Source organism: Mastigoproctus giganteus, chromosome 3 (genome assembly GCF_048544385.1).
Source record: "Mastigoproctus giganteus isolate SK-2022 chromosome 3, ASM4854438v1, whole genome shotgun sequence".
NCBI lineage: Eukaryota > Metazoa > Arthropoda > Arachnida > Uropygi > Thelyphonidae > Mastigoproctus > Mastigoproctus giganteus.
In genome coordinates this window covers 228,234,447-228,259,943 of record NC_143577.1, presented here as the reverse complement: position 1 = coordinate 228,259,943, position 25,497 = coordinate 228,234,447, and the positions used below count along the sequence as shown (strand labels likewise).

General features: G+C 39.3%; 1 protein-coding gene across 2 annotated transcripts in view; it reads left to right on the top strand.

Moving 5' to 3' along the window:
• LOC150088812 (3'-5' RNA helicase YTHDC2-like) overlaps positions 1 to 25,497 on the top strand; it is a 281,725-nt gene that overhangs the window by 252,959 nt on the left and 3,269 nt on the right. For both annotated transcript variants that reach the window (XM_090369668.1, XM_090369667.1), the window contains exons 24-26: positions 2,606 to 2,886; positions 12,660 to 12,811; positions 22,035 to 22,119. In XM_090369668.1, the coding sequence (XP_090225794.1) occupies positions 2,606 to 2,886; positions 12,660 to 12,811; positions 22,035 to 22,119 (518 nt within the window). The remainder of the gene's footprint in view (positions 1 to 2,605; positions 2,887 to 12,659; positions 12,812 to 22,034; positions 22,120 to 25,497) is intronic.

Genomic DNA, 25,497 nt, shown 5'->3' with positions numbered 1-25,497 from the left:
CTTTGCAATGTCCATTTTGCTTCTTTCCATCCTATCAGCCTCTTGTATAATTTTTAGTTTAATTTCCAGGCTTAATTCTGTCTGTTTACATTTTGTCGCCATAATACTGCTAGATAAGATGTAATATAAACAAATTTTAAATTAATTTAAAGACAGAAGTTCCGAAAAAGATATCAGCTCAGATAAAATGGCACAAAAAATAGATTGCTGTATACGATAGCAAAAGACTCTTTGAACTGGTGTAACAATTGCGACTGACCTTATTAAATAAATTTTCTGCTTATACTCCGGGACAACCAAACGGTCAGAGGAGTTCACAGGATAGAATACAAGAAACAGCACCGTATTCAGTAGTCACGGGCTTGAACCCCGGTCACTCAAGGCACGTGTACTTATGTACCCGCACGCCTGACCACTAGGCTACGGCAGCCTTCACTAGGCTACGGCAGCCTTCCTGTGGAGAGTGAGGGAGTGCATGTAAACAACTTAGAAAAACCTTTTATTCTTTTGTTAATTTAACAACTCATCCTTCAGAGTGCACTTGACGTTGTAGCTACCATAAACTGCTTTGCTTTTGTTTACACAAAACTAATTTCTAGCAAGTCAGTGCCATCCTTCGGGAAGTAGGGAGCCAGGTGACCGGGAGCAATAATCAATCGCTGTGCCAAGATTTGTATTAAACATACAAAATGACAATATTTATTTCTCACTGGTGAAAAAGAACTTTGTAATACATATTAACTGAATTTTGTAATAAACGAATATATTTACATAGAAAAGCCTATCCTTTCGCAGGGGATGATATGTGCTTCATATAAACGAGTACTTTGTGTAAACCGAGATTGTATTAACGAGATTTTACTGTAATACATTTATATTTATTTTTTCTTTAGAGTTTTGTTTTGGTTAGTTTTAACTTTTATTTTATTATTTAAAAAAAAAGTGTGATGTCTGGTTTGAAATTTTTGAAATCATGGTTTTAGCCATCAAAAAACATTTTCAGAATCTATGTCACTGTCTGTAAATAAATTTTTCCAAAATTATTTGTGCCTGTAAGCTCCTTTGAATGGTTGTGAGTTAGTGTCCTGAATCAAAAAAATATTAATGATAAATAAGTTTCTATTTTTTCATAACAAGTAGTATGCACTGAGTGGTCAGTTTATTGGATACACTGGCCTAATAGCAAGTAGGACCTTTTTTGGTCCATGGAACAACCTCAAGTCCTCAAGGCATACTCTCCACAAGGTGCTTAGAGTATTCCACAGAGATGCTGGCACATACACACTCAGTCACATCTCACAGTTGCCTCAAAACAGCTCATTACACCTCATCCCACTGGCCTGCTAGTTGATGGAACTCTAGCTAATTGGGCAGCTAGAGTTCCATCAACTGAGCAGGCCAGTGAAATATGGTAGTCTTGAAATCATTCTCTAATGATCTATGTCTTGTGACATAGTTCTGAAAGTAACGATTACCAGATATATAAACTGTGAGCATGAAGGAATGCACCTAGGCAACAATATTCAAGTAAGCTGTGGCATTTAGGTATTGATAAGTCAGTATCAGGAGATCTAATGTGTGTCATGAAAACACTCCTCACATCATCACACCTTCACAGTGCTTGTAGTGTTGATATCCGGCAAGGTGGGTCCAGTGATTCATGCTGCTGTTGCCATACCCTGGTCCTGCTGTCACCATGGAATGGTTGGAACTGGGCTTCATCAGACAAAATGACCTTTTTCAACTCCTCAGATGTCTAATGTTGGTGTTCTTGTGCCTACTGTACCCCACAGCTGCTTATTTTTAGCTGACAAGGGTAGAACAGTGAGGTCATCTGCTATACTCCTTTTCACACCCTGTCAGCCCTTCACATCAGAAAGCTATCTCTAGCTACAAGATTGCCATTACCATTGGCTAAATGTTTTCCAGTTGTTGGACCATTCTCAGTACACTAAGCATTGTAGTGATTGGACACTTCGCAAAGTTGCTGTGTCCATGATACTTGCAGTGGCATGTCTATGGCTCTGACTGTTGTGCTGAACCAGTGGTTTTCAACCTTTTTTTGTTAACGGCACCCCTAAGTCATTTATTTTATTTTGGGGCACCCCTACTCAATTTTCTGCTTGTTAGATCCAATTCTCTCTCTGTATATATATATATATATAAAATATTAAAAAATATATAGAGGTACTAAGTAAACATCAATTATAGATTACCACAAAATTAAAAAGATACTGTACACCTTTTTATAATGAAATAAACAAATTTAAAAGAAAAAATAATAAGTTTAAGTAACTTAAACCCAAATTACGTGTCACCCCTGGAATGTTGTTGTGGCACCCCAGTTGAAAACCACTGTACTAAACCCAAAGTTGTGATGTTAGCTCATCCTCTCACTTAGCTGTGCAGAGGCTTGGTATCTACATACCTGCTGCTTTATATAGCCTGGTACAGACCCATGATACTGTCTCTAACAGAGCTTTCTTGAATGATGCGGGTATACTTAATAAACTAGCCATGCAGTGTATTTTGTTTAACATAATGCCCCTGCATGTAGAAGCATGATCTTCAAATAAACTTATCAGAAGCTTTTGGTTCTTTTTAGGACAGCAGTCTCGAGGATCTGATGAGCGCTCAGATACATCATCTGTTCATTCTGTTGGAAGTGGCAGTGGTAGTTCTCCAATAAGCCCTTGCACTAGTCCTTCACCATCGTCTTCAGTTAGTGGGTTTAAAGAAAAAGTTGAAGGAAGCTGTGCTAGTACTTCTCATGTCCGCTACTATGTCATAAAAGCAAATACACCTAGAATGATAGAAATTTCTCTGGCTAAAGCTGTTTGGGCATTCTCACCTTCTACTGAAAGGAAGCTCCTTTGGGCTGTAAAGGTATAGTCTACCAAATCATAAAGAAATGTAATGTTTTCTGTTATTCATTTTAATAAGAACAGTAAAGTATTTTTCTTTTTCATAGAAAAGAAAATGCAGTAAAGGTGTTGTATACAGGAGAGTTACATTACAGAGAGAAAGGCCTTACAGAAAATAGTTGGTTACATTTTACTGAAACAAATTCCCTATCGTTCTTAAACACAGAAAAGAAGTGTAAAATCTAAAAATATCCTTTATTGTAGAAAATTACAGCATTATAATTACAGTAATTTTAAAAAGCAAAAATGGAAATAATTTTCACAATGCATTGATATCTACTTTTATTTTTGATTGATAGTCTTTGAGTTAGTTTGCTGCTGTTACTACTAAAATGTATCATTAAGTAATACATCTTGTAAGTCATGAGTCCAGTATATTCATCATTGTACAACCAGTGGCCTGTATTCTGGGCTCAATCTGGTAAATAATCCTAATTCAACTGATAATTGTCCCATGTGTAAGGAGTGTATCAATCTTAAACTAAAACTTGAGACCTTGCTGGATGAAACTGGGAACCTATCAGGGATTCAGTAACCTACCAGAAGTGCACTCCTGATTTAGGCTTCAGAATGATTAATATTTTTGGAAGATATTATTGTCAAGGAAGTGGATAACGTTTTTTTTTTATAATATAGATAGGTGAACAAGAACCGGGGTATCTCTTTCAAGAGCTAAAACTGATACTGTCGCCAACAAGTTGTCAATTTTTAACGATGGTGTTATTATTCATATTGTGGGACTGCACATGAACTGATGGATAAGTACAGTAACATTCTTTAAAAATGCTCTAAATTAGATCAGATGTATAAGTATTTCCCATTCTGCTCAGGCACGTGATAAGAGGGACTACATGTTGAAAGTTACGTGGATTAACTCAATACTTGAGTGACTCAGCAAGGCAGTGGGAATTTTTATTAACATGACCTACGCTAATTTGTAAAAGGAATCTATTTTGTAGAGATGGAAAACACAGGGAAATCTTAAGGGTTAAAGGAAACTGCTAATCGGAGGGGACAGGGTAATACAAATATATGCACGTTTTTGATAATATAGGTCAAAATAACACTTGCACACATCTCAAGGGGGGAGAGTTAGTGTGGGGCCACAAAAGCCAAATCCCTCTGATATTGGAAAGATATTCTAAGAACAACATATATTTTTTGTAATATGCAAGAAATGGTCAGCCAGTTATTGGCCAGCAATTCAGCTGTGTGCACATTGGCCTCTCAGTTACCCAAATTCACCTTTTAATGAGCAACTCCTCCCAAGACATTTGGAGTAAACAGAGTACTATAGTAGACCATGCTATAACAGGGAACAACTACTGTACAAAAGAAATTAAAAGGGTTTATAATTAACTTTACAAAGGCAGAAATTTTGTGTAGAAAATCTTTAGATTTTAATTATAGAACTTTAGATATTTCTTATTTAAAGACGAAATATGCTAAAAAGATCCTATTATTTTGGCAAATAGCAGTCTCCATATAATGGCATACAAGCAGTGTCATAACTAGAAAAAGTGGGCCCCCTGTTTTGGTAAAAATAAAAAATCCTTAAAAATTACCCTGGAAGCAGGAGCTATGCTAATACCATTTCACCTCTGTTCACTGCAGTTTCACTTGTGCTCTGCAGCTACCTAACAATAAACATGCTTTGTGTGAAAAAAAATTATTGTTCTTAGACAGTAACTTTTATTGTAAACATAACTAAAAACTTACATTTTTACTATTATTATTAAATTACAGTCACTCAGAGTGAAACGGATACAAAAATATAGATTGTGACAAGTTTAATAATAAGAAATATACATATATTAGATTAGATACGTACAAATAAAAGCTTTCGGTTGTTTAGTCAACTTTCTTCAGTTAAACTGACAGTTAGAATGGAGCATGAAGGCATGTACTGCCAATCTCGTACGTGAAGTGCATAATTAATTGTTGGATGTTGAAGCCTGTGACTGTGATGTATGTGGACGTGCTCAGCGTTTGTCAATGGACAGGATTGCTATTTCGGTGATAGGGTGGACTTGACAACCACTGTTCCTGTTCACTGAGGTATTGAAGCATTTGATGTTTAACAACTCCAACCAGACGCGTTGTCGATAATGGCGAGACTTATCCACAATCACGACATCGCGGTGTGGGTCAATGTCATGGTGGGTTGCCCAAACGTGTTCGGTAATAGCTGAGTGCTCCACATCTGCTAAGCGGATTGCTCTTTTGTGTTCGGAAAGGCATTTTTCGAGCCGTCTCCCAGTTTCCCCGATGTAGCAGCTAGTGCAGTCACGGCAAGAGATGTGGTAGACCAATCTGCTTTGTAGTTGGGTGGGGACAGGTGTTTTTATCTTAGAGATGAGGGATCATAATTTTCTGCCTGGGAGTTGTACGCATTTTATCCCAAGTGATTTTAAGATTCTACAAACCTGTTGTGATAGGTTTGGGTAGATGGGATAAAGGCACTTGTGGCTGAGTCATCACCTTGGATGCTTCCGTGGGTCGTTACGTGGTCGCATGTCTATAGGTCACACCTGTCAAGGGTATTGATGGGATAGCAACACCTTGTAAGATCTGCCTTGACTTTAGCGATTTCGGTGCGCCTCTCATTTACAGAGATAGAGTGTGTCCAGGCATGAGTTAGCAAGGTTCGTGCAGTGGCAAGAAGATGGCTACGTGCGTGTGCTGACCGGAAGTTGGTAAATTGGCCAGCACACATAGGTTTACGATGGACAGTTGTGTTCAAGCACGTGCCCTCGCGCCGGAGAAGGGTGTCTAAGTATGGTATGGTGTTGTCCGAATCTAGCTCGATCATGAATTTTATGAAAGGTGACAGAGAATTGAGGTGGTCTAAGATTCGATCACCTGAATTTCTGGGGATAACTACGAACACATCGTACACATAACGACACCAAAAGGCAATGGGATCTGGTACGTTTGTAAATGCACGACCCTCTAATTCCTCCATTGCGATGTTTACCGTGACCAAACTAACCGGGGAACCCATGGCTGTGCCGTGTACTTGTTGGTAAATGGAGTCGTTAAACATGATTGCACTGCCTGTTAAGCACAGTCTGAGGGCAGTGGAGATATTGTCTGGTGTTAGTTTGGTTCTACTGCCAAGGGTTTTGTCATTATCTAAGAGTTGCTTCGCACATGTGATGGCAAGTTCTACTGGGATGGAGGTAAAAAGTGAAACTACATCAAATGATGCCATAACTTGATCTTGTGAGATGGATATGGTACGGATCCTTTCTATGAACTCACTACTGTTAGAGACGGTGTTGGTGGTCTTGCCTAATAGGGGAGAAAGGAGCCTCGAGACAAACTTAGCTAATTCGTAACTTGGTGAGCCACAGTGGGTCTTAGTGGTGTGCCTTCTTTGTGAACTTTCGGTAGTCCGTAGAATTGTGGAATCTGGCAGCTGGAGGCATGGAGGTGATTACATATTGATTCTGTTATTTTATTCTGTTTGAATTAATTGTTGACGAGGATGTTCACTTTCGACTCCTCGTTCCAAGGCTTTGATGGGGGAGAACAGTTAAGGGCTGGTAAACAGAAGTGCCCTGCAAGAGCAGCAAGGCTTTTGTCTCGTAATCTGTGCGGTTCATTACGACTGTTCGACATCTTTTGTCTGCCGCTAGGATGATGATGGATAAGTCTCGTAACAGTGTCTTGACAGAAATTTGTTTGTGGCTGAGATTGGAAGAAGCGGGGCGAGCATGGTGTAAAATTGCTACAGTTTTTAGGCGAATTGTGTTTGCCACATCTTCAGGGAAACGTGTTAAACACGCTTCTACGCCTAAGGCAATATCAGTGATCGGTGGGTTTCTTGGGAGTACAGCAAATTTCATACCCATAGTCAACAGGTCTACTTGTTCTGCAGATAACTGTTTGTTGCTCAGGTTCAATACAAAATCTGTGCAACTTGTGGAAGGGGTATTATGCCGATGACGAAATTGACGGGATTCACTAATTAAAGCATCAAACTTACATTTTTGACATGTACAATAGCATTCAGATTCTCTGATGGCTTGGTAGCACAAGGTATGGATTATATTGGTGTAAACAGAATCGGGAACTAGACTTCTAAGTTCGATCAGTAGGGCTGCTTTATTCGTTGAAGCATATTGTAAGTCTCGATGAAGGCAGCCAATCCATATGCTCAGGGTTTTATAGCTGAAGTTTTGACAGGCACGTCGCATACATTCATTAGGAAACAGTGGTTTGTAGAGAAATCCTTTCGGGATAACTTTGTTTGATTTGCACCTGTGAGCAAATCTGAGATGTTGTTTGCCATGGGCTATAAAGATGACATTCTTTTGCAGTTTCACGATTATAATCGTATGTTGGTTGGCCAAGAACAGTTCGAATATGATTAAAGAGGCCTGTGCGCTCTGAATTCATTATTATTATTAATAATGACTGCACTAGCTGCTACATCGGGAAAACTGGGAGACAGCTCAAAAAACGCCTTTCCAAACACAAAAGAGCAATCCGCTTAGCAGATGTGGAGCACTCAGCTATTGCCAAACACGTTTGGGCAACCCACCACGACATTAACCCACACCGCGATGCCGTGATTGTTGATACGTCCCGCCATTATCGGCAACGCGCCTGGTTGGAGTCGTTAAACATCAAATGCTCCAATACCTCAGTGAACAGGAACAGTGGTTGTCAAGTCCACCCTATCACCGAAACAGCAATCCTGTCCATTGACAAATGCTGGCCACATCCACATACATCACAGCCCCAGGCTTCAACATCCAACAATTAATCACGCACGTCACGTACAAGATTGGCAGTACACGTCCTCATGCTCCATTCTAACTGTCAGTTTAACTGAAGAAGGTTGACCTTTTGTTTGTATGTATCTGATCCGAACCGAACTGATCTGAACCGAAACCTTTTCTTTGTATGTATCTGATCTAATATATGTATATTTGCTATTATTAAACTTGTCACAATCTATATTTTTGTATCCGTTTCGCTCTGAGCAATTGTAAATTAATAATAATAATGAATCCAGAGCACAACTCTCTAATCATATTCGAACTGTTCTTGGCCAACAAACATACAATATAGTCATGAAACTGCAAAAGACTTTCATCTTTATAGCCCATGGCAAACAACATCTCAGATTTGCTCACAGGTGCAAATCAAACAAAGTTATCCCGAAAGGATTTCTCTACAAACCACTGTTTCCTAACGAATGTATGTGACATGCCTGTCAAAACTTCAGCTACAAGACCTTGAGCATATGGATATGCTTCAGGGAATAAAGCAGCCCTGCCGATCGAACTTAGAAGTCTAGTTCCCGATCCTGTTTACACCAATATAATCCATACCTTGTGCTACCAAGCCATCAGAGAATCTGAACGCTATTGTACACGTCAAAAATGTAAGTTCGATGCTTTAATTAGTGAATCCCGTTGATTTCGTCATCTGCATAATACCCCTTCCACAAGTTGCACAGATTTTGTATTGAACCTGAGCAACAAACAGTTATCTACAGAACAAGTAGACCTGTTGACTCTGGGTATGAAATTTGCTGTTCTCCCAAGAAACCCACCGATCACTGATATTGCCTTAGGCGTAGAAGCGTGTTTAACACGTTTCCCTGAAGATGTGGCAAACACAATTTGCCTAAAAACTGCAGCAATATTACACCATGCTCGCCCCACTTCTTCCAATCTCAGCCACAAACAAATTTCTGCCCTTAAGACACTGAAACAAGACTTATCCATCGTCATCCTACCGGCAGACAAAGGACGTCGAACAGTCGCAATGAACCGCACAGATTACAAGACAAAAACCTTGCTGCTCTTGAAGGACACTTCTGTTTACCAGCCCTTAACTGTTCCTCCCATCAAAGCCTTGGAACAATGGGAGTTGAAAGTGAACATCCTCTGCATAATACCCCTTCCACAAGTTGCACAGATTTTGTATTGAACCTGAGCAACAAACAGTTATCTACAGAACAAGTAGACCTGTTGACTCTGGGTATGAAATTTGCTGTTCTCCCAAGAAACCCACCGATCACTGATATTGCCTTAGGCGTAGAAGCGTGTTTAACACGTTTCCCTGAAGATGTGGCAAACACAATTCGCCTAAAAACTGCAGCAATATTACACCATGCTCGCCCCGCTTCTTCCAATCTCAGCCACAAACAAATTTCTGCCCTTAAGACACTGAAACAAGACTTATCCATCGTCATCCTACCGGCAGACAAAGGACGTCGAACAGTCGCAATGAACCGCACAAATTACGAGACAAAAGCCTTGCTGCTCTTGAAGGACACTTCTGTTTACCAGCCCTTAACTGTTCCTCCCATCAAAGCCTTGGAACAATGGGAGTTGAAAGTGAACATCCTCGTCAACAGTTGGCTCAAACAGAAGAAAATAACAGAATCAACACGTAATCACCTCCATGCCTCCGGCTGCCAGATTCTGCAATTCTACAGACTACCGAAAGTTCACAAAGAAGGCACACCACTAAGACCCATTGTATCCTGTTGTGGCTCACTGAGTTACGAATTAGTTCATGTTTGTCTCGAGGCTCCTTTCTCCCCTAGTAGGCAAGACGACCAACCGTCTCCAACAGTAGTGAGTTCATAGAAGAGATCCGTACCATATCATTTGATGTAGTTTCACTTTTTACATCCATCCCAGTAGAACTTGCCATCACATGTGCAAAGCAGCTCTTAGATAATGACGAAACCCTTGGCAGTAGAACCAAACTAACACCAGATGATATCTCCACCGCCCTCAGACTGTGCTTAACAGGCAGTGCAATCATGTTTAACGACTCCATTTACCAACAAGTAAACGGCACAGCCATGGGTTCCCCGGTTAGTTCGGACATGGCAAACATCGCGATGGAGGAATTAGAGGGTCGTGCATTTACAAACGTACCAGATCCCATTGCCTTTTGGTGTCGCTACGTGGATGATGTGTTTGTAGTTATCCTCAGAAATTCAGGTGACCGAATTTTAGACCACCTCAATTCTCTGTCACCTTTCATAAAATTCACGATTGAGCTAGAGTCGGACAACACCATACCATACTTAGACACCCTTGTCCAGCGCGAGGGCACGTGCTTGAAGACAACTGTCCATCATAAACCTATGTGTGCTGGCCAATTTACCACTGCACGAACCTTGCTGACTCGTGCCTGGACACACTCTAGCTCTGTAAATGAGAGACGCACCAAAATCACTAAAGTCAAGGCGGATCTTACGAGGTGTGGCTATCCCATCAATACTCTTGACAGATGTGACCTACAGACACGCAATCACGTAACGACCAACAGAAACAGCCAAGGTGATGACTCAGCCACAAGTGCCTTTATCCCATCTACCCAAACCTATCACAACAGGTTTGTAGAATCTTAAAATCACTTGGGATAAAATGCGTACAACTCCCAGGCAGAAAATTATGATCCCTCATCTCTAAGGTAAAATCACCTGTCCCCTCCCAACTACAAAGCAGATTGGTCTACCGCATCTCTTGCCGTGACTGCACTAGCTGCTGCTGCATCAGGGAAACTGAGAGACGGCTCGAAAAACACCTTTCCGAACACAAAAGAGCAATCCGCTTAGCGGATGTGGAGCACGCAGCTATTGCCGAACACATTTGGGCAACCCACCAAGACATTGACCCACACCGCGATGTCGTGATTGTGGATAAGTCCCGCCATTATCGGCGATGCGCCTGGTTGGAGTCATTAAACATCAAATGCTCCAATACCTCAGTGAACAAGAACAGTGATTGTCAAGTCCACCCTATCACGGAAACAGCAATCCTGTTCATTGACGAATGCTGACCATGTCCATATACATCACAGCCACAGGCTTCAACATCCAACAATTAATCATGCACTTCACGTACAAGATTGGCAGTACTCATGCTCCATTCTAACCGTCAGTTTAACTGAATAAGGTTGACTAAACAACCGAAAGCTTATTTGTATGTATCTAATCTAATATATGTATATTTCCTATTATTAAACTTGTCACAATATATTTTTGTATCCGTTTCACTCTGAGCAACTGTAATTTAATAATAATAATGAATCCAGAGCGCACAGGCCTCTTTAATCATACATTTTTACTCAATTAAATTTTTTTATGTTTCAGGCAGGAGGGCAGTAGGCCCCTTTCAGTAGTGAGCCCAATGCACCGTATTGGCTGCATTGGCATAGTTATGCCACTGCATACAAGTTTGATTATGGCATTAATACTTCCTTGAGTATGCATGTAAATTTAAAGTTTCAAAGTTTTTTTTCGGTGTGATTTCAACAAATTACATCTGTATATGTATAGATTCCCTTAACTCTACAGAGGCATACTACTATCTGTGAACTGTATTTACGAGTAATATTTGCTGTTTTTATATTTATGATGGTTTTGAAAATTGCCTTACACAAGCTGAAATTGAGAAAATTCTCTGAAATTCCTCTGGATCCAGAAGTTGATTAAACTGGATCAAATAATACATATACAGTCGATTCCGGTTATTTGGGACATATCGGGACTAGTGCATTTTGGCCCGATTAAGCGGCTGCCCCAATTATCCGAAGTTTCACGTAAAAAAAGTTAAAAATGCAATGGACCCCCCCCTTTACAATTAGTTCACTGTACAATCAGATCACGTTACAACGAACTCAAAATAGTAAAGTACCGTTCACTATACGATGTGCAGTAAGCGCCGGTCATTATGATCACGTTTGTGAATTGAATTTTAATTCTATTAAACAACGATTCTAATTAGCGAAAATAGGAGGAATATTATCCACAGGCTATAAAAGTAAAGATATATTAAGCACAAATTTACCCTTTATTACCTTACCAATTAAAAAATTAAATGATACGTGAAAATCGGAAGAATATACGTGATAAACGGAATAATTAATACTTACTGTAATATGTACATACTAACTAGTTGACATTTCTGTTCACTGACATTTGTTGGTGGGGGCTGAAATTTAAAACAGTAAAAAGATAAGCAATCAATAACAAAGAACAGGGCACACACAAATTGCAAGTAACACAACAAGCGCAAGTGAGGACGGAGTAACAAATTAGGAAGCTTTAAAAATAGGAATGAAGAGAAGATTCTGAAAATTATTTTTTTTATATGATTGAAGATTCCATGGAAGTGTAAACACATTTTACCATAATAACCCACAGAATTCCAGCTGTCGGTATTATCGCAAATTCAATAAGATCGAGTTTACTGTCCATTTATGATAGATTGCTCTAACAGAAAAACCCAATAAACAGGTGACTGCTAATTGTTTTTATTGTTTTATGGTTGTGACCTCCAGAAATCCGACCGAACTACGTGGTACGGTCGGAGACAATCGTAGGGTAATCTCCAGTGCTGAGGTCTCCTGCCCCGATTAAACGGCATTTTGTCCCAATTAAGCGAAGTAAACCCTGGCTATTTTCTCGATTGGTTTTTGTTTTTTAAGATTTGCCCCAAATAAACGGCTGCCCCGATTAACCGGTGGCCCAAATAACTGGAATCCACTGTATTAATGTAAGTGATATCTAAGAATATAAAATTAAATAATGATGATTTTTTTTTTTTTTATGAAATTTTGATTTTATTTTTATTTTTGACCATAATTTCTCTGTGATGTTCATCCATAGAGGCAAAATATGAAAAAATTAATAACATCTGAAATTAAAGTAGAGTTTATTGCATTGTAAATATCTCAATATTCTATCACTAGGAAGGAAGAGATGTTGTTCTTATTTTCTCTGTACAAGGAAGTGGACATTTTCAAGGTTATGCTCAATTTACAGGCAACCTTTGTGACCACAGGCCATCTGAATTCACAGCACCAAATCTTGGAAACTGCTACCAGATTGATTGGCTAAAAAGGTATGCGTTAAGTAAAGTTACATTTCACTGTCATAAAATAAAATTAAATAAATAAAATTTTTTTAAATCAAATTGCACAGACATTTCTAAATGCTAAGAATATGCTGTTGTGACAAATCAGTGTTTGATGTGTTTTTTTTTTATTATTGTTTTAATATGAAGTATGGTAATGTCTTTCTATAGTGGTTATTAAAAAAAAAAAAAAAGAATGAATGAATGAAAAAAAGAAAAAGTAATTAGACCAAACGTTTTCATTATCATAACGTGAATTTTTCCTTGGCTATTACAATTATATGATAGAATGTGTATACAGATTATACACCAATGAGCCAAAACATTATGACCAGTGAGTCGTTATGCAAATCGAAGCAACTGCAGGTGAACTACAGCACGGGTTGGGACATGGTACATAAAACACCTGATCCTGAGCTCTCTTAATCAGTATTACTCTTGATCTTCAGATGGGAAGGGCAGCGGACAAAGGCCAAATTGTAATGGCCAGATGACTGAGTCAGAGCATATCTGAAACGGCACGGCTAATGGCATGCTCACGGTCAGCCCCTACCAAAAATGGTCCTAGGAGGGGAAACCCACAAACCACCGGCGAGGTGTTGGATGACCACAGCTCATCGTGGCAACAGAAGGGCGACTGTGGTGCAACTCGCCAGTAACTGGAATGCTGGTGACTGGAGTAATGTGTCACAACACAGTACATCGAACCCTGCTGAAAATGGGGCTGTGTAGCCGCTCAGAGTGCCCATGCTAACCATGGTTCACCGGCGACAGCACCTGCAATGGGCACGCGAGCATTGAAACCGGACCTTGAGTGATTGGAAGGTCGTCTGGTCTGACGAATCACGTTTCCTGTTGCACCTTGTGGACGGCCGGGTACATCATTTACCTAGGGAAATGATGGCACCTGGATTCACCGTGGGACAAAACAATGTTCTGCTGGGATACCCTGGGGTCCAGTCATCCGTGTGCTGGGCACTCTGACATCTACCACCTACCTAAACAGTATTGCTGAGGTACACCCTTTCATGGCAACGGTCTTCCCCTCTGGCAGTGCCGTCTTTCAGCAGGATAAAGTGCCATGCCACACCACCCGGATTGTTCAAGACTGGTTTGTGGAACATGAGGAAAACTTCCAGGTATTGCCCTGGCCTCCAAATTCCCCAGACATCAATTCCATTGAACATCTGTGGTTTGCATTGAAACAGCAACTCTGATCTGCAGCATCTCAACTGCAAACCTTACAGGAATTAAAGGATCTGCTGGGTTTTTTTTATGACAACACCAAACATGAAAGGTATTAGAACCTATAGTACTTAGTACTGTGCTTGGATTGGAGGTTGAGAAGATGACAGAAGATATTTGTTGACATTAGACTTGAACTTCTGTAGACTGTAATTTTCAGGAAATACGTATGAAGGAAAGTTGTTCCAAAAAATGGCAGTTGAATGAATAAACGAGGAAGATGAAAAGTTGGTTCTGTGAGTTTGAATATGGACAGTAAATGGATGTTGGCTGGTGACAGCACGTGTTCGGACTGTTTTGAAAGAGAGAGCGGGAATTATAGAAGCCAATTCAGAAGAACAGTGCCAATGGAAATATCAGTAGAAAAGGAATGCAGCAGAAACAGTACATCTATCACACAGCAAGTGGAGAGACTCTTTTAGAGATGAGTCATTAATTAACCTAACTGCCCTCTTCTGAATGGAATCAAGAAGCCTGAGAGAGGTTTTGAGGACACCGCCCCAGATGTGAGAGCAATATTCCGTGGTAGGTGGATTTGCGATTTGTACAGAGCAAACAGCTGTTTGGAAGAAAAGTAACGCCAAGAGCAAAAGAGAAAAACAATTTTTTTAGAAGCATAGAAAGCAATATTTGTAATGTGCTTCACCAAGAGAGATTAGAAGTCAGGGTAATCCCCAAAAGAGATGTATCATCTTGCCTAGAAATCGGAGTGTCACCAAAGATAAGCATACGATCTGAAGAATCCTTTTTGTGAGATATAAGGCAGGACTGGATTTTAGAAGGATTGAAATCAACTAAGTTGTCTTTGCCCCACTGGAGAATTACTGGGGATCGGCATTTAAGGAATTGGTAGTGGATAATCGAGAAATTGAAGCTGATTGAGCAGGGCAAGGCTTCTCAAACTGGAAAGTGAAATGCAGTGTGCTATCTTCAGCAAAACTATGGATAGGATTTTCGATCAATAGCAGAAGGTCATTAATATACAAGAGGAAAAGAGTGGGGGAAAGAACTGAACCTTGGGAGACACCAGCATTAGTGGAGAAGTTAGAAGACAGAGAACCATCTACCATCAGTGAGCGATTAGAGAGATAAAACTTGATAACCAATTACAAAAAACAGTTGTCAAACTATAAGATGGAAGCTTGTTTAGAAGACCTTTATGCCAAACATGATCAAAAGCCTTTGAGATGTCAAGAGCAACTGCTTGTGTTTCACCAAACTTTTCCATTGAATTTGTCCATGAATGGGTAACATAAGCCAGAATATCACCAGTGGATCGACACTGACGGAATCCATACTGGCAATCGCTGATCAGACGGAAGAATTCTAGGTAGTTTAAGAGTTGGCAGTTAATTGATTTCTCCATTACTTTAGAAAGAGTAGAAGTAATTGCAATGGGACGACTGCGCCTCCATAGCCAGGTGGGCAGGAGCAGCAGTGCATAGCACACGCTTCTTGATCAGACCGGGGTTCAAGCCCGTGACCACCAAATACGGAGGATGCGGAAAGGTCAGGAAATGACCACCACATATCCCCAGAGCAATATGGCCTTAGTTGCTAATGCTCCGAAAAACCAAATAACAACAGCAATGGGACGATAATTGGATGGGAGGGATTTGTCACCCTTTTTAGGAACTGGCTGGATATGAGCAAATTTCCAAGCAGAAGGAAACACATCTTTGGAATAAGAAAGTGAAAAAAGCGGCAAAAAACAGGAGTAAGTTCAGGAGCACAGGTTTTGAGAACAAGTGGAGAAATACCATCAGGACCTGGAGCTTTCTGAACATCTAGATTCGTCAAAATCCTTCTGACATCCTTTTGATGGAAGACCACAGGAGGCATTGAATGGAGTGTGTTTGGAATGGTGGGAGGTGTTTTACCAATGTCATTAATACATGAATTGGAAGAAAAATGGGATGCTAGCAGGTCAGCTTTATCCTTGGCTGAAGTGACAATAGAACTATCTGGTTTTGATAGAGGTGGAAGCAGAATATGGGCAAAAGTTGCAGCCAATAGCTTTGGAAAAAGACCAGAATGCTCGGCTACCATTAGGGTAAGAACCAAGTTTTCTAATCTTTGCCTGTTCAAAATCTAGTTTTGACTAATTAATAACTGCTTTACAATTGTTGCAAGCTTTGGTGTAGGCAGAAAATGAAACTGAAGAATTGGAAACAAGCCAATTATGATATGCAACATTCTTCTCTTGAAACAGCCTTAGCACATTTATTGGAAACCAAGGTTTAGACAAAGGACGAGATTTTAATGTTGAGTGTGGAATAAAGGATTCCATTCCTACAAGAATAATTTCACTGACACAATCTTTTGAAACAGCAATGAGATAAAGGCTCCATTGGAGAAGAGACAATCACTAAGTTATGATCTGGGGTGCCTAAAGGACCACTCACTTTGACCGTGTACATAGGTGGGTTGCTTGTGAAAAAAAGATCAAGCGTGTTGGCTGTATTAGCATTAGTTGAGGCATATGATGCAAGAAAGCAAGCTTATACAGCATCAGCCAAAAATTAAAAATAAAAGCCCTTCCCATTTCACCCATCCGGTCACTCCAAATGTTTTTCTAGTTCAACCTTAAATTTATTTTATGGTATGATTAGGATTGTCCGGTATTCTGGTAGGTATATGAACAATCTGTGCGAGGTCATTAGTAATTGCAAAAGCCTCAGCATCTCGACCAGCTGGGCTTGTGTGAATAGAGAATGGAAGCCAACTGCAGTTGTAAACATTAAAATCACCAAGGAAAATTACCTCACTGTTAGGAAAGTTGGACTGGAGAAAGTCAAGTTGCAAAGAGAGGAAGTCGTGTGAAGAAGTTAGTGGAGTTGGGAGAATGGTAGGGACAACAGATGAATTTGACAGAATGAAGTAGAAAGATTTTAAGCCAGAGAAGGTCGAAAAGAGGAGATTCCAAATTACCAAGTCTCTGACAGGAAATATCAGAATGGACATATGCACAAGTACCACCCTTGAGACGAAAGGAATCATACAGCGAATAATTTGGGCAACTGAGATGAGCAGTGATCGAATCAACTGATAACTGAGATTCTGTCAGAAAAGTACATGGGGTTTGGCAAACTGCAGTTAGAAATGGACATCGTTGAGATTAGAACTGAGACCACGCATATTTGTGAAATGGACTAGGAAGTGTTTGAGAGGTTTAGATATTTTTGCAGATAAGCTTACTCTATTAGTTTGACAATTCATGGTGTATTCAATAGTAAGAAAAGTTTTATTTTGCTACTACTCAGACTCCCTCCAGTCACTATCCGGAAGCCTCCCAGAGAGTTACCGAGAGGTTCAGTCCGGTGTACCGATTAGCGACTGGCCTGCAAACACTGTTTTAGTGCTGAGTTACATGTTGGTACCAGATACCACAAGACACATTTAGAAATCTTGTAGCATCCATGCCTTGCCAGGTGTGAGCTGTTTTGGCTGCACATGGAGGACCTACATCATATTAGGTAGGTTGTCATAATGTTTTGGATCATCAGTGTATCTCTACTATGTGTAAGTTCAAACAATATATTTAAATTCACTGTATTGCTGAAAAAACACAATAAAAAAAAATCAAACTTGTGATTAGTAGCAAAATAAAACAAATAAAAGCACAGAATGCACAGCATACTCTTAGAAAACACAATGTTAGGAAACCACAGATCAAATTCACATTTCATCCACAGTCCACATGACCAAGACAGCACATGTGTATATGTAAAGAGTGGCTCCTAGAATATCAGTTAAACCCTGCCTCATATCTCTGTGAAGAACAGTATCACTACAAATGGGCCAGATATGTGTGTGACGTAGGTTTGTGTGTATTATGTGTGTATTCTGTTGTTCTGTTCTGGCCTCTTGGCTACCGAGAAGCATCAATCACCTGGACAGATGATTCTGGGTACTTCGTCCACACCACGGGAAAGTGGACCAGTTCCAATAGTGCTCGTACTGTCCCAATTCAAGACGCTGTGCCAGATCCCTCTAAGGGCCTACTCCAAAGGGGCGGAAAACAATTTTTTTTTTTTGTTCAGTTATACAAAATTATACATAATTAAGACAAATGAGGTCCTATTTCAAGACCAAGGACATCAGGACTACAATCTGATTGGTTCCCACCAGGAAGGTCAGTAATTATTACTATGGCTCATAATGAACTTAGCCTAACCTCCTCTTTTTCAAGGACACCTGACAGGAAAGCTTTGTATGTCAAGAGTGAGATCAAAGTCTAAGTTGGAAAATAACTTGAGAGCAGAGTTGAAGAAACAATTTTCATTTTTTGCTCCTTGATAAATTTAAATAGTGAACAGAATTGCCTCACAAAAGGTGACAAAGAATTCTCCAGTGTAAATAATTCCAGATTAAAATGTTCATCAGTCCCAACCAATAAATGGATTTCAAAGTTGTCAGATTACATATCTGACAACTCTAAAAATCCTCAGGGCCTTCACAGAAAGAATACAGATCACTCTAGAATGACACTCAAGAGTGTCATTCTAGAAGGTACAACAAGCAGTTCTTTTAACTTCCATCTTAAATCTAATATGAAAGCTGAGAATGAATTTAAGATTTGACATTGCAACAGATAACCAAATCATTGACCCATATGTCATTTTCAGCCGAATATAAAGAGAAACGTATATAGTGATAAATTAACAGAATCTGATTTTGCAATTTGGATGCTTATTTCTTAATTCCTCAGTCATTATCATTGTCATCCAATTTACATGGCATATGAGTCCTTGATAGCTCAGTCCTTTTAAATAACAAACAAACAAACAAGTGTTTGTTTGTTATTTTGGTTTTTAGGAGCATTAGCAACTAAGGCCATATTGCTCCGGGATATGCGGTGGTCATTCCCTGACCTTTCCGCATCCTCCATATTTGGTGGTGATGGGCTCGAACCCCGGTCTAATCAAGAAGCGTGTGCTATGCTCCTTTCCACCTGGCTACGGAGGCGCCAAGGATTTGAGCCGGCCACAGTCCAACTTTTTGACATTTTTCACAAATTTGTATGACCCTTGCTGTATGATATATAGTGTTTTCATGCTGATGCAGACAAGTATCATTTTTATAGTACTGTCACAGGTAATGCATAATGATCTAAAATGTTCAAGTAAGTCATGGACTCCACAGTTTCGGGAAATACCACAAACAGACCAGGTCTGACTCAACTGAAACACTCCCATACCATCAGACTGCCTCCAACAAACTTCGTGGTCAAGATGTTAGACTATAAATGGAAGTGTGCTCCTAGCAAAACACGTCCATCAAAAAAAAAAATTGTGTAGTGAGATTCATTACTCCATAGCACCTTCTGCTACTATGGAAACCACCACTCCAAATACTGTTTCACATTAGTGACCATGATGTGGGGCTTATGTGCATCTGTCCTTTCAATAAATCTATGACTATTCAGCTTGCTGTGAATGGTGGAGGTGCAAAACAGTGTACCTGTGGCTTCTTGGGCCTGCTCCATGATGTTTTCTGCAGATGACATAATGAGGCACAAACCACCCTCTTTATGATTTGTTGAGAAAAATTCCAGACAGCCTCACAAACTCAGAGGAGTTTGTGAGGCTGTTTTGACTTTTTTTTTTTTTAAACTTAAGTGTCACTTATAGTCTTTGATCATTAAATAGCATCCCCCATCCCCACAGTAGAGCTTGGAAGAAGAGTTTCTGTTGTGCCCAGAGGAAGGTTATTGATGTGGAATCCAACCACATACTCATCAAAGTCTCTAAGCTCCAATCCATGGCCTCTAACTTACTACTGCTACATAGGCAGGACCCCAAGATTTATATTGATATGTTTGAACTTGATATATTTGTGTAGGGGACTTCTGACATAGCACACACTATTTCTCCATGTCTGAACATATGCATGTTCGGATGTGGAGAAATGTCTGAACATATGTATGTTCAAATTTTTAGTTAAATCATCATTGAGGCATGGAGACAATCATAGCATCATACATCTCTTATGAGGGAAGTGCTGTTTATAGTGCTGGACTGTTGACATTCGTGGCGAGCAGACATGCCTTGTGGAGCTCTTCATAGTTATTACAAAAAACTATATATAAGAGGGGATTAGTGGAGCAGAAAAGGATTTCAGAGATTATTTAGTATATTGTAAAGTTTATTTTGATAAAAAAAATTTTTTCCTGTAATAGTTTGATTTTTATATTATAAATATAATTTTTTGAAAGTTTCTTTTATTGATATTTAGTAAATTTTACAATGGTTGACAAAGTGTTCAAGATCTGCCTTGAACACTGTGTCAGAGGTTTTGGTTTGGTTTTTTTTTTTTTTAGGAGCATTAGCAACTAAGGCCATATTGCTCCGGGGATATGCAGTGGTCATTCCCTGACCTTTCCGCATCCTCCGTATTTGGTGGTCACCGGCTCGAACCCTGGTCTAATCAAGAAGCATGTGCTACGCACTGCTGCTCCTGCCCACCTGGCTATGGAGGCGCCCTTTGTCAGAGGGTACCATGGCTCATATGGAAATCGCCAATGATGATTTTCGGGTGAGTCATGATTTTATCTTTTGCAGAACCTGTGGTATGTATTCCGAGGTCGACCTAGTGGATAATCATAGCTTACCTGCCGATTCTTTTCTTTGTCACCATTGTAAGGCGTGTACCGATCTTAAGTTAAAATTTGATGCTCGTCGAGGACTCAAGACTCTAGTAACCTACCAAGTGATGCACTCCCAATTTGGATCTCAGAACAGAATAACCAAGTGCAAATTACTCCGGTTCAAAAGGACTTAGTTCTATTAGGAAACTCCATTGTCAAGGAAACGGGAAATATTTTTGTAATAAGGATAGGTGGGCTAGAACCAGGGTATATCTGCTGGGAGCAACTATTAATGATGTCACCAACAGACGGTCAGATTTTAAGGGGGTAAAGAGAATATTATTATTCATGTGGGGACTATTATATTAAGCATACACGATCTGACGATTTGTTAGACAAATATAGGACTATGCTGAAGAAATGCCACGAGTTAGGTCACAATGTCTATGTGTCTGCAATTTTTCCCAGGCACAATAGGAGGGATTATATGCTAAAAGCTTTGTGGATTAACTCAAGACTTGAAGGACCCTGCAAGGCTTTTGGGGGGAAATTTCTGTCAGCTTGGCCTGCACTTGTAAGTAGAAGGAATCTGTTTTGTAGAGACTGGATACATCTAAACAAAAGTGGTGCAAGAGTTTTTGCTAGTATTATTGAGGATACCTTAAAGGTTCAGGGAAACTGCTAGTTTGGTGTGGTGGCAAGAGTAATATAGATACACGTTTGTCTGATAATATCGGTCAAAGTAACGCTTGCACATACCTCAAGAGTTTTTGTTTGTTACCCCAACAACATATTAACAAGATGTTCTGAGGTCAGAAAAGTTTGAAATGAGTGGGCAGCTAATGCCGGGAAAGTGAGCTTAAATAACTTTAAGGGGTGTGTCAGGGTAGTTAATTGTACAAGAACACTAAGTCTTAATTGTTTATACAGTAATGTCACAAGTGTCATCAATAAAATGAGTGAATTTGAACTGCTGGTTAGGACAAGTAACGCTGACATAATTAGGCTTACGGAATGTAGTACCACCCTGAGATAATAACATTATCTCAGGGTGGACTAATAAAATTAGTCCATGAAGAGCAGTTTTGATCATGATGTAATACTGTAGTAATTTAAAATATAGTTATCTGTAAATGTTTTTTTTTTTTTTTTTTTTTTGTGGTTATTTTTAAGTACACTCCATCAATATATCATCTACTCAGTGGGAACGTTTTTCACTTTGACAGCCGTTTCTCCCCTCCCCCAAGTAAAATTTCTGTTTACATAATTCTGGATGAGGACTTCTATTGTATTGGTTTACTGTGGATTCCTAAAAATTTGATTAAATTCGATCTTAATTCTATCATTGTACAAAAGTCTATTTTTATGTCATTATAGAGCTAATATTCCTTTTCAAAGTACAAGGCATCTTCAAAATCCATGGAATGAAAATAGAAAAGTTCAAATAAGTCGAGATGGTCAGGTAAGTAACTATTTTCTGTACATATTCTCTCTTTCATTCATTGTTTATTATGTTTATTATCCAGTTATAACTGTGTAGAAGCCCTAAATTTTCTGACTCTGATACAGTAAGTGAAAGCACTCTAAAAGAAGATTGAAAGTAATATATGAGGATAAACTGAGAAGTCATGCTGGTAGTTTATATTGTCAGTGCTGCGTGATGAAATTCCAACTAAGTTCTGCATGTGGCTGATAGTTTATAGTTAGTATATGCACAATAACATTTCCATGTCGTTGGTTGTTTTCAAGTTACAGTTTTAAATGGAAGCATCTTTGAACACATTTGAAACAGTGTGCACGGTCTGACTGCTGAAAATATTAGACCTGTCAAAAATCATTAACAATTACTAGCCATGTATAAAGATGAAACTTGATGTTGACACTGCTTGTCAGTTGGTTTTTCGAGTCAAAGGTAGTGAAATTGGTAAAGCTGTTGTCAATGATATGGGTTAAAGTAGATGGCAAGAATTTTCTCCTTTATCAAAGGAGCACATCACTCTGAAAGCTTCATTATGTGTATATTTTCATCACTTTTAATGCTTTTAACCATGTATGTAGTTTTATTTTTCTCTGTGCTATTTTAATAAAAGTTTTACTCTTCTGTATTCATTGGTTGTTTCAAGAATTTTATATTATAGAATTGCCCACTGACAGTGTAGGCCTGTTAAATGTTCACAAGCCTGCACTCATAGTTAAATAAAATATTGAAAATTGTGTCAGTGACTAAATTATGATTATTTTGTTACACAGAAAGTGCTTGAAAAAGGCTAATCATTTTCTCAAACTATTACATAAAATATCTACAAAGAATGGTGGGTTCAAATGATCAAAGAGTGCTCTGATAATACAAAGAATAAGTTAGTGTTGATATGCAACAGTGACTAAAAACTGAATTTATTTGGTCTCCTTCATTTCAATTTGGTTAACATTATTGTACATCTAGGAATAAGGCATTGAATTAGGCAGCTGAGTGCTCAAATTCACTTATTCTAGAAATCTCTGAAGTTTGTTGATGTCAGTTAAGAAATTGATCCCAACTATATTTGCCAGTCATGTTCTATGAATAAAATTATTTTTCACGACTTCTAGAATCAGTTTTTTTTGTATAGAAAATTTGCTGTTATAGGTTTGATATTGTATATTTATTGATATTAAGCTGCTCTGAAAGCCAAAATACTGATGGTTACATCAGTATTTTGGCTTTTAGAGTATTTTGGCATCACTAATGACATGAAACTGATTACATCAGTTTCATGTCATTAGTGCTTCTTCGTTTCTCTAGTAGTTGAAGCTTAAAGTATTTTCAAAGTATAGTATTTTTATGATACAAAGGTTGGCATGGTTGTTAATGACACTAAAGACAGTATGCTACTGCAACAGGATCTATAAAAGTTAGGCAGGTGGGCCGAGAAGTGGCAACTGAAGTTGAACATTGACAAATGCAAAGTACTGCATATGGGTAGTAGTAACCCAAGAGAAACTTACTAACTCTTTGGTACTACACTCAAGGAGGTGGAAAATGAAAAAGACTTGGGGGTAATTGTGCAGTCAGATATGAAGTTCTCTGAGCAGTACAGACTGGCGGCCAGAGCAGGTCATGGAGTTTTGTCAATGATATATAAGAATTTTGCAAGCAGAGACAAGGAGGTGATTATTCTTTTGTATAAGGCAATGGTCAGGCCACACCTTGAGTACTGTACACAGGTAGCCGGGTGGGTAAAGTGCTTGTGTGGCAACCCAAAGGTCGCGGGTTCGAATCTCGCCTCGGGCTTGGATCAAAGTACTGCAAAAACCTTGGTGGGAGGTGCATTATGGCCACAGAAGCTGATGCGCCAACAACTACCAAAAAAAAAAAAAAAAAAAAAAAAAAAACTGTATACAGGTCTGGAGGCCTCATTTTAGGAAGGATGTAGAGTTGCTAGAACGAGTACAGAGAAGGGCAACAAGATTGGTGAGAGGAACAAAGGGGCGTGCTTATGAAGAAAGGCTTAAGTTCTGCAAATGGCAGCATCTGGAGACCTGCGAGGCGATCTGATTGAGGTGTATAAGGCCTTGAATGGTTTGAGCAGGCTCAATGCTGATGGGATACTTCCGCTTGCTCAGACTAAGAACCTGAGGGGTCATAGATTCAAATTGAGGAAAGACAGTTATAGAATAGATGTTTGGAAGTTTGCCTTTAGCCAACGGGTAGTTGATTGCTGGAACAGACTTCCATCTGTTGTGGAAGTTGATAGCTTAAATAAATTTAAGGCTGAACTAGACAGACATTTTGAATGATCGGATGGGTGAAATGGGAAGGGGTTTTTTTGGGGCTGATGCTGTGTAAACTTGCTTTCTTCCATTATATGCCTCAACTAATGCTAATGTGTTAGAGCATTAGTCCACAATTTGTGAGATGTAGTAGTAGTAGTAGTAATCTAAGCATGTGATGCAAGAAAGCAAGCTTATGTAGCATCAGCCCATAAAAATAAAAACATTTCGCACATCCATTCCCTCTAAACGTTTGTCCAGTTCTTCCTTGAATTTATTTAAGCTATCAACTTCCACAATAACAGATGGAAGTTTATTCCAGCAATCAACTGCACATTGGCTAAAGGCAAATTTCCACACATCTATTCTATAACTGTCTTTCCTCAATTTGAATTTATGTCCCCTCAGGTTCGTAATCTGAGCAAGAGGAAGAATCCCATCAGAATTGAGCCTGCTCAACCCATTAAAGGCCTTATACACCTCAATCAGATTACCTCACAGGTGCCTAGTCTCTGGATGCTGCAATTTTCAGAACTTAAGCTTTTCTTGGTAAGATCACCCTTTCATTCTCCCTCACCAATCTTGTTGCCCTTCTCTGTACTTGCTCAAGCAACTCTACATCCTTCCTAAAATGAGACCTCCAGACCTGTACACAGTACTCAAGGTGTGGCCTGACCATTGCCTGATACAAAAGGGATAATCACCTCCTTTTTTCCTACTAGAAAAATTTCTGTATATCATTGACAATACCTCATGACCTGCTCTGGCAGCCTGTCTGTACTGCTCAGAACATTTCATATCTGAATGCACAATTACTCCGTCTTTTTCATTTTCTTTTTTCATAAGTGTAGTACCACACAGTTGGTATGTTTTTCTGGGGTTACTTCTACCCATACGCAGTACCTTGCATTTGTCAATGTTAAACTTCAGTTGCCACTTCTCAGCCGATCTACCCAAATTTTCTAGATCCTGTTGCAGTAGCACACTGCCATTAACAACCCTGCCAACCTTTGTATCATCTGCAAACTTCGACATTAAGCCTGATATACCTTCATCAATATCGTTGATAAATATACAAAACAACAATGGG